Here is a 10,129-nt window from a genome sequence, read left to right as displayed (position 1 = left end):
CCCAAATGGACCCCAGTGGAATTTGGGGACAAGGCGGGGCAGGCCGTGGGCTGGCCCATCTGCCGTGAGATAATGCCCAAACGACGGTCTGTGTCACCCAGTGGCAGCGGGCTGGCGTCCTGAGCTCTTCTTCGCCTCGTCTACATCTAGCCAGGAGCCCGGCAATGTCGCCTGGGCCGGGGCAGGGTGCTGCCGCGGCGGGGATGGAGCACAGGACCCGCTAGGGCCCCTGCGGCCAGAGCCGTGGAAGGAATTCTAATGTCCTAGGCCAGCACAGAGGAAAGACAACAGTGTGGAATTCAAAACTCTCTCTATATTAAAAATAACACCACAACAGAGTGGCAGTCTCAAGGGTCTGAGACACTCAGCAGAGATTGGAAATGGCAGTTGTGACTGGGCTGAGGCCTCGTGGGAGGACCAGGGCAGGGCCTGGGACAGGACGGGGGTGACTTAGGAGGCCAGTACTCCCATGCGGACTACCTCCTCAGCCCCTGCTTCCCGGGGAGCCCGCTGCACCCCACTGTCCTCAGCTTCCACATCTGAGTCGCTCATCTCCCCATCAGAGAAGTAGCCGTCAGTCTCAGTGTCAAAGTGTAGGCTGACCTTGGGCCTCTCGGCCACAGCAGAGGGCGGTCCTGTCCCAGCATCAGGCCTGGTACCTGGCGATCTCCGGGTTCCCTTGTTTTCACGGGGCAGCCGGAGCCGGCCCAAGGGCTTGGGGCTCACTGCAGGGCCAGGCACTTGGACATTCGAGTCGGCAGCCATTGGGGCTGCCTCGTCCGGGGTCTCGGGGGCCAGAGCGGGGGGGCTGTCGGGGGCTGCTGGGATGGGACAGTCCCCAGCCGTGGGGCTGGACGGCAGGTGGGAAGGCGTTCGCCGCGCTGGTTTCCGGGCCACTAGCCCCTGCCCCCCCTTGCCGCTGCCTGCATCCTGGCCCCAGGGCTTCTTGGGGGATTTGTCCAGAGCCGTCCGTGAGCCAGGCCCATCCTGCGGTGGCTTCTTCTTGGCAGGCAGGCGGGTGCGGCCACGGGCCTTCCTGGCAGGGTCCCCGGGTCGCAGCGAAGGGTCTCGCATGAAGCTCAGCAGTGTCTCCTCGTCCTGCAGCAGCTCCTCCGACAGTAGCCCCGGAGCGGGGTCTTCGCGGTGCCCATTGTTCAGTGACCACTCACTCATGGCCATGTTCTCTGCTGTGATCTGCACCGACTGCGCCAGCCAGCTGTTGAAGAAGGTGCCATCGATGGGGAATGGGGTGGACAGGCCTGGCCGAGGGGAGAGAGGAAGCAAGTGAGACGCTTGCAGGTGCATGCCACCCCCTTTCAGGAGGCCCTCTTGGACCCTCCCCAGCAGGCCGCCGTGCACCTGTCTCCCTCTCGTCTTCTTGCCAGACCCAATTGAGCCGTCTTGTTTTGCTAATCCCTCCTGTCAACACCACCAAAGAGGGTCCACACCATATGCCCCTCTCCCCAGGACGACCTACTCCCAGAACTGGCTTCATGATTTGGAGTGCAGAGTGCAAAGTGAAAATGCGGGCTCCCTCTTCAAAAATTATTAAGAGAGTTCAAGGTGACAACAGTAGAGCATTAAACCAAGCAAGAGCCCTTTGAGAATGCACAGGTACACCCATGAAGCCGGCTCTGCACCACCCCCATCCCAGGGATACAGAGGATGAAGGAATGAAGGAAAACACCCTCAGGCCACCAGGGGGCGCTGGGTTTTTATGAGAATCACTTCCGAAGCAGAGAAGCAGAGATGTTGGATAAGAGAATCAGGTGTAAACAGGGTAGCAAAGTGCATTTGAGTAGAAGGTCCCTCTTGGATGTCAGAGCCAGCAGGTGAGACTGGGCCTTCCTTTTGATACCCAAATGGCTCCCTTTCTGACACTGAGGGACATACAAGATGACCTGAGGCTTCCCTGCTGGAGAGAGGTCTGGAAGATTCCGTTGTCATCCCTGAGAAGTGTTCTAGGGGAAGCATGTGATACCTGGGGAGAGAAAGCCCAAAGCTGGGGGTGGGGGGAGCGCTCAAGGGCTGTTCTGCTTCATGTAGGAGCAGGGAGGAGGCTGTGATTCACCGCGTGCCGGGTCAATACCTGTGGTTACTCCTTTGGGTCTCTCTGAGTGGCTCCAGGAAGGCTTCCTGGTGCTGAAGTGAGGGCTCATTTGAGAAATTCCAGCAGTGGGACCAGGGTGGAGAATTCTGGCTGACCCTCATCTCTCAGCATAGGGCTGCATTCTGGAAGGGTCCAGAGGGCCCGCATGTCCCTTGAGGGCCTCCAGGACTCTGGCTAAGAGAATGTGAAGGCAGCTCCTGAGCCCCTGGGCCCACCTCCACATGTACAAAAGGGGAATTTCTCGGGATGCCAGAAAGGACACGGAGACCTATCTAGTTTCCTTTATGGCTAAAAGGTGTGATCGCCTGAGCACGGAATGGCCTGGTTAGCCAGCCCTCTTGGGCTTCCTACTCTGTCCAACAGAGGTGCTGGTGGACCCTGCTGGCCTTAGAGGGCTGCAAGGGGAGTGATGATGTGAGCCCAGCCATGTCCACCAGGCCAGTGCGGCCACTCACTCACCCAGTTGCCCCAGGACCGAGTCAGGCCCCGCTTTCACTTTCTCTTTCTTCTCAGGGCTGCCCTTCGGGCCCTCGCGGCCTTTCCTTTTCGAGTCGCTCTTCTTGCCCTTTGCTCTCCTCCCAGACCCTTCTGCCAGGGAAAGAGAGAGCAGAAGGGAGGCGGTTACTCCGAGCAGCTCAGCCAAAACCAACATCACTATGGGCCATCCTAGGAATCCTCTATCACCTGTGCCTCAACTTCAAGGTCACCTTGCCCTGCTAATGTGCCCTAGGCTCAGAGCCCTGAAGACCTGGGATAAGTGGGCTCCTGTGAGTCAGGGACAGCTGGTGGGGAACAGAGAGGTAAGTGCATACCGCTGCCCTTGAGTGGCTTGAGGAGGGCACAGGGCCACAAAGGGGGTGGAGGACCCTCCCCCAGGACCTGGAATGCAGTCTAACATCTACATGGCCTATGGATGTGATGGGAGGTCGGGGTGAGTCCTAGTGGGTGCAAAGCGTAGCTACACCTGGTGGGTGCCAAAGCCAGGACAGGGCCTTCAATGCTAGGCCGACGGGCCAGACATGGATGTGGAGAGAAGTCTGAGGGCTGTCTGAGGAATCAAGAGACGTGGGTTCTAGTCTAGCCACAGTGGTCAGCCCCATGAGCAAGTCTCCTGCCTTGGTTTCCTGGTCTGTTCTTGAGGTCACACAGCAGATGGCAGACTCAGGCTGCACACCTGGCCCTCATATCCTTAGATATGACATAGGTCTAGGGAGCTACTGAGAACACTGAAGCGGGAGAGGGATATCTGCATGGGGGAGGCCCAGCTGCCAGAAATCTTCTCCTAGTTTTTCAGCAGGAAGCTGAAGCGCTTCTCAGATAAAGGTTTACAAGAAGTCTGAGGGACATGGACTCTGCCCAGCTGTGCTGCTAATCCCCCACGCGACCTCAGAATCCTCATCTCTGACATGGGACCCTGCCTATATGCTCTGGAGGGAGACTTCTATGGTTCCCCACAGCCCTCAGGGAAGTCTGAGCTCCTTCTGAGGCCACACACATCTTGCACGTCTGATCCTAGCGAGCCCCCAACCTCACTTGAGACATGGTCGTCCTACCCAGGTTGCTGCTATGCCAGCCTTCTAGTTTCTCTAAAAAGACAACCTCCGACCTCTAGGATTCTAAATTGTCCTGCTCTTCAACTGGTTCAGCTCACAGCCTAAATATTGCTGCAACAGGAAGGCTTCTCCAGCACTCTGGCCAGACAGGCCTCGACAACATGCTTGTAGCCATGTCCCCATCCCATGGGTCAAGTGTCACCACACAGAGGGCATGAGCTTCGGGCAGATGGAAAACCAGTCTTCTCCCCACATGCCCTGCTCTGAACAGAGGGCGGCCTGATGCTGCCACTCAGGTCTAGGAGCTGCAAATGTCCCCAGATTCAGTGTGAGGATGCAGACCTGGCTCTTGACCTCGTTTCTGGAATCCTGTGCCTGAGGGTACTGCATGCCTTGCCACTTTCTGTTACCCTGATTGTGGACCTCTCCTTCTGCAGCTGGACCTCTCGCCACTGCAAGGTCCTAGGAAGCTGGACACCTAGCTCCAGGATCACCACTGCTATGAAGCCACCCTTGGTGGCTTGGACAGATACTTCTGTCCCTGCATTGGTGCCAACTGCAGCCCCTTGGGCACCACTTTCCTTTATCTTTCCAGATGGTGAGCTCCACACACAGGAAGCCTATCCATCCCGTCCATGGCAGCGTACCCCGCAGTACCCGGCACAGGGCCTGGCATCCTGTCTACAATCAGTTAATACTCACTGAAAAAAATCAACAGAGGAGGGGGCACCTGGGTGGCTCAGTCGGTTAAGCGTCTGACTTTGTCTTAGGTCATGAGCCCATGGTTCGTGGGTTCGAGCCCTATGTCGGGCTCTGTGCTGACAGCTCAGAGCCTGGAGCCTGCTTCAGATTCTGTGTCTCCCTCTCTCTCTGACCCTCCCCTGCTCATGCTGTCTCTCTCTCTCTCTCAGAAATAAATAAAACATTTAAAAAATATATTTAAAAAAAATCAACAGAGGAGAAGGAGCCTGGAGAGCTCTGGCGGCCAGGTTGGTAAGCATGGTAAGCTCTGACCTTTGCATGGACATGACCCGGCCTACACCAGGACCTGTATTTGGCAGCGCTGGTGTCTTGGGCCAGCATACGTGGTGATCCCAAAGTGCAAATGAGGCAGCTTGGCTCAGGCAAGGGTGGGGCGGTACCAGGTCCTCAGTCATTCGTTCTGGGGGTGGCCCAACAGCTCAGGTTCCTCTCTACTCCAGGCCTAGCTGGACCCTGAGGCTGAACTTTGCAGTGGCAGCTCCTGGCTCAAAAGTCTCGCACCACCGAGCTGGATGTAATTCAACACCAGAAGACCTTTTCCTGAGTTAAGCATTGCCCTCCTGAACATGTAAACACTCTGGGAAGGGCCCTGTGTCTGGCAACATCCACACAACTAGCAGAAAACAGTAATGCTGGAGGTTCATTGGCCTCTGATTTCTAGATCTGCTAAATGCATGTGATGGGAAGAGTTTAAGAAAAAAACGGAGAAAAAGAACTGCTAGTACAGCATCTAAATTCTCTCAGATGAGGTCAGAGACAAAGAACACAGAAGCCCTCTTCCATCTCTGGAGCAGCTAGCTGCCTGATTCAGGATCAACACGGGTTCAGGGAATCCCTCTAGCTTCTGGTACCTTACTGTCCCAGCACCAGCCTAGAGCCACTGTGCACATACAATCAACTGCACTGCTATGGCCCTGGAACCACCTAGGTGTCCCCAGTGGACCAGAAAGCTTCCTCCGGAGAGGCCTGATGCCCACATTCCCATCTCTGGCTCCCTGCCAATCAACATACAACTGGGGCCCCTGGGAAGTCCCATCTTGGCCTACTAATTGGTTCTGGAGGGTCTGTATATGGGCCAGCGACCCCAGGCCCCATGCACATGCTCCCACCAGGACTTGAAGACCCACACCCTCCTTGGGACCTGGCCTTTTGAGAGCATGTACACCGAGTGGTGGCTGGCAGTGGGCAGGGAAGACGCCTACCTCGACACAGGTCCTGTTCGATCAGTTTCATCTGCAGGTGGAATATTTGCTCCTGGAGTTTGCAGATGGCATGTTTCGTTCTCTCGCGCCTTGTCACCATGTAGCACAGATTTCTAACCTGAGGAGACAAGAGAGAGGTTTTCCACTTTACTCATGGGCAGCTACCCCTGGCCTCCTGGCTCTGGGTGAGGGGGCGGGGGGAAGCACTGCTGTCTAACCTGACTGGAATCAATCAATCTAGGAATCAATTCCCAAGCCTTGAGTGTGTCCCCAGCCCTGAGCCACAGTTCTCCGGTCCAAAACACAGGCCAAGCACAGCATTGATCCCGCGGCCCTCACTGAGCCAGGGCTGGCAGGCGGAGCATCTGGTTAACTCATGCTGGTGACTCCACTTGCCTCCCCTAGGCATAAACTTCCTGGCCATTCTGCCATGCTGCCCCTGTGACTGCCCTCCCCTACCTTCACACTGCCAAGGATCACTGGGGCATGCAAGGTCACCAAGTCTATCCCTCTGCCTCCTGGCCAAGGCCTCTTGTCCATCCAAGAGATTCCTCAGCCGCAAACACCACGGCAAGGCCAGCTCCTATCCTGAGACACAGATGGCCATGGAGCACAGAGCAGAGAGAGCCCCAGCAAAGCGGCTTCGAGCAGACAGGCAGTCTCTGACTCCTGTGGCTGAGCCACGTCCACTTGCTGCACTAGGCCCTGAGCCAAGCCCATGCCTGCTCTGGCCAAGGCCCCTCCACATGGCTATGTTCCCTCGACCAGAGACAGAAGTTCTCAGGGGGAAAGGCAGGGGCCTCTTCGACTGCCTGAGGACAGCTAGGAAGAGTGTCTAGTGCCTGGGAGACCAGTTTGCTTAGGTCTGCAGCTGTTCTGCAAGCACCTGGAGGATGGGCCATGTTGCTCCCTGCCCACCTGGTGCCTTTCCCCAGTGTGCCATCCCCTCGTGGCTGTTCTCAGAATACATCACACTTCAGGGGCCAACACCAGGCCCCTCCCTCAAGACATTTCCTTGTTCCGCCATTGTCTTCAGCTCAGGTGGAAGCCTCCCAAGCAGGGAAGGCTGGCCAGAAGCTGTGTGCTGGAATTCTGGGTCCCGCCAGGGTCTGTGCAGCTGAGGCCTGTACTTCCGTCTGCAGATGGGTTCCATCTTCAAAGTGGAGTTCAGGCTTCATGACCTTAAGTTGCCTGGGGGAGACGTATGGGTTCTAGAGGCCCTGCCTGTTACCATGACCTCCATTTCTCCTGGCCTGGGGGTAGCTGTGATCACACCTCTCTGCAGACATGGATGCCCTCCCTTCCTTCCTGAGCCCAGAAGGACTTCTCCTGGGGTGAAGGAGATACCAGAATGCCGGCTCCAGGCTCTGTACCACACTGATGTGTGCACCCAGCCTAGACCACGGACATGGGCATACAAGGCCAGCATCTCCCCAAAGCAGCAGCCCCTGGCCCCAGCCTAAGAGCCCTTGCTTCCTCTCAAATCCTGGACTTCCTCAGGAGCGCCTCATAATCACACATCCCTAAGCACAAGCCGTGGTTCTGGGTACTCATGCGCTGTCGGGCCCTGGGCTCAGCAGCAGGCAATGCCGTCAGGTCCCTTTCTTCTGAGAGCTTGCTGCCCAACAGGGCAGAGAGATGCAGAGCAAGTACTGACAGGACTAGGCAGCCCTGACCCAGACTTGGGCTGGCGAGAGGGCTTCCTGGACAAAGGGACAGCCAGGCTGAGTGGATGTTGATCACACAGAGGTGCACAGGCTGGGGCCGAAGATCCAGAGTAAGGCTAGGCAGGGAAGATGGCAGAACAAGGCCTTGTGTCTACAGTGCTGGGCTGAGGGGAGCTGGGAGTGGGGAGGGGTGGGGCGAGGCAGAAGTGCTAAGATCCTGGCATCACCCTTCAGGATCTAGCTCTTCCTCACTCGACCCCAGAGCCACCCCTTCAGTGTGCCCCATGAGTCCCTGGTGAACCTAATTCTTTCCCATCAGTCCCCTCCATTTCCTGGTCACCTGCACTGGCTCTACCTGGACAAGCAGGCATTCTGACCCCTCTGCTATCCATATCATCTTCTTAAAATGTAAATCCTTCCCCTCTTAACACCTCCACTGGTTTCCCTACTGGGTTGAACAGTGCCCCCTGCCAAATTTTATGTCTACCTGGAACCTCACATATAATCAGTTAAGATGAGGTCACACCAGATGTTAATGAGTTCTAAATCCAATGACTGGTGTCCTCATAAAAGACCATGCGAAGACATATAGAGAGAGAATGGTATGTGACAAGAGGCAGAGATGGAATCATGGATCTACAAGTCAAGAAATGCCAAGGGTTGCTGGCAATCAGAAGCCAGGAGAGAGGCCCCGAACAGATCCTCTGTCAGAGTCTCTAGACAGAATCAACATTGCCAACATCTTGATCTTGGATTTCTGACCTCTAGAACTATAAGAATACATATTTTGGGGCGCCTGGGTGGCTCAGTCGGTTAAGCATCCAACTTCAGCTCAGGTCATGATCTCACGGTTCGTGAATTCAAGCTCTGTGTCAGGCTGTGTGCGGACAACTCAGAACCTGGAGCCTGCTTCAGATTCTGTCTTCCTCTCTCTCTGTCCCTCCCCTGCTCGCACTCTGTCTCTCTCTCTCAAAAATAAATGAACATTAAACAAAAAATTAAAAAAAAAAAAGTCACCTCCAGAAGGCCTTCCCTGTCCACTGCATCCAAGCAGCCCAACATTATTCTCCCTGAAACCTGGTCTGCTTTCCTCCTGGCAGTCACATGACTTCATGTGCATGGGGAACATGGGGGTGAAGAGAGGTGAGGTGGACAGACTTATGACTTTGGAGGTCTCAAAACAAACCAGTCAATACATCCAACCTAAAAACAGATCAAAGTCCAGCTTTTAAAAAACTTCCCAAACATGCCACAACCGAACTTAACTCTAACACTAATCCCTAAAGATGACATGAGCCTTAGAGTTGCAGGCGTCCCCCTCAAAGAAGTCAATATTCATCACTTCCTATTAAAATACAGATTTTTTTTTTTTTGGTCTTTCTTCTGAAACTTTACAAAACGGTTTCTCACGGCAAACCCAAATGAATTACTGGCATCAAGATCCCTGGGGTGGCTGGTTAGAAACACACATTCCCTGGCTTGGGGGAAGGTGAAAGTCTTTGGGGGCTGTGTCCTTAAATATATTATTTTATATAGCATTACAGAATCTGAGAATTAGTGCTCTAGGCCCCTGGCTACTGAGTTAGATAGGTCATTATGGCATAGGAAGGAAATATTAAAATATCTACTGATATATTTTTTGATCCAATTAGAAATTCTGACTATGTCTGTTTCATGAGATGCAGTGGTAGATATGAGTAAGCCATGAAAAATAGAATACATTGCAGGTAAATGCTCCATGTTTTTCCTGAAACATTGAAATACATTTCTTGTGGATCCTCTGACCAGATCTCCCCTTAACACCCCTGTTCTCTGGCTCCCTCTGTGAGTGCACGACACAGTTGGTACTATCTGGAGATTTCTGCTAGGGAAGATAGGAGTGCTTCTTTCTGTAAGAATCCCAACAATACCCACCTTCTGTGGTTGGTACACTGGCCAGGATGTGACCCCTTGTTCCCACCTCACCCTGGAACCATCAATAACTTCTCTAATTTCTCTCAAGACTGATGGTTACAAGGGGCGCCTGGGTGGCTCAGCCAGTTAAGTGTCTGACTTCGGCTCAGGTCATGATCTCACAGTTGTGGGTTTGAGCCCTGCATAGGGTTCTGTGCTGACAGCTCAGAGCCTGGAGCCTGTTTTAGATTCTGTGTCTCCCTCTCTCTCTGCCATTCCCCCACGAGTGCTCTGTCTTGGTCTCAAAAATAAATAAAACAAAAACAATTTTAAAAAAGACTGATGGTTACATAGCTACATGTTACTGAATGTTGTAGAGTTCCTCTTTTGTGATGGCTTTTGGGGACCAAGTATTGATACCACCTTAGAAGTTCACCCTGGCTATTAGGTTCCTGACACTGTCATTACTGTTTTTTTCGGATTTCAAACATAGAAAGTTCTCTTTTAAAAAATAAGAGTGGGGTGCCTGTGGGGCTCAGTCAGTTGAACGTCCGACTTCAGCTCAGGTCATGATCTCATGCTTTGGAGTTCAGGCTTCACATCGGGCTCTGTGCCGATAGCTCAGAGCCCACTTTGGATCCTCTGTCCCCTTCTCTCTCTGCCCCTCTTGCATATGTGCTCTCACTTTCTCTCTCTCTCTCTCAAAAATAAGTCAGAGTCAAAAAAATGAATGAAGTAGCAAAGTCTCCCCAAACTAGGGATTGGTAGTAAAAGCAGGCTTTTTACATTTTGATGAAACTGTTTTGCTATCAGTAAGTTTTACAGAGTGAAATGTGGGTGAGGAGAATGGAGGGCCAGGGAGGGCTCCCAGCCAGCTATCCTCAACTAGACTGGACTAGTGTTGGGGCATCTGTGGAGACTAGGGAGGTGGGGGGGGGGGGG

The 10,129-nt window shown here is 53.9% G+C and overlaps 1 protein-coding gene across 6 annotated transcripts in view; it reads right to left on the bottom strand.

Annotated features, from left to right (window-relative positions):
* Positions 1-293: 293 nt before the first annotated feature.
* The window catches only part of JADE2 (jade family PHD finger 2), a 49,057-nt gene continuing 39,221 nt past the window's right edge, over positions 294-10,129 (bottom strand). For 5 of the 6 annotated variants that reach the window (XM_077768655.1, XM_077768656.1, XM_077768654.1 and 2 more), the window contains 3 exons: positions 5,628-5,745; positions 2,570-2,698; positions 294-1,259 (listed from right to left, as the gene is read on the bottom strand). In XM_077768655.1, coding sequence (XP_077624781.1) covers positions 451-1,259; positions 2,570-2,698; positions 5,628-5,745 — 1,056 coding nt within the window. In that variant the 3' untranslated portion in view covers positions 294-450. The remainder of the gene's footprint in view (positions 1,260-2,569; positions 2,699-5,627; positions 5,746-10,129) is intronic. The other variant, XM_077768659.1, reaches the window with a different exon arrangement.

This window comes from Crocuta crocuta, unplaced genomic scaffold (genome assembly GCF_008692635.1).
Source record: "Crocuta crocuta isolate KB4526 unplaced genomic scaffold, BGI_CrCroc_1.0 scaffold64, whole genome shotgun sequence".
In the NCBI taxonomy this organism is placed as follows: Eukaryota; Metazoa; Chordata; class Mammalia; order Carnivora; family Hyaenidae; genus Crocuta; species Crocuta crocuta.
Note: the sequence above shows the minus strand (reverse complement) of the source record. Positions and strands in the feature narration are given on the sequence as shown.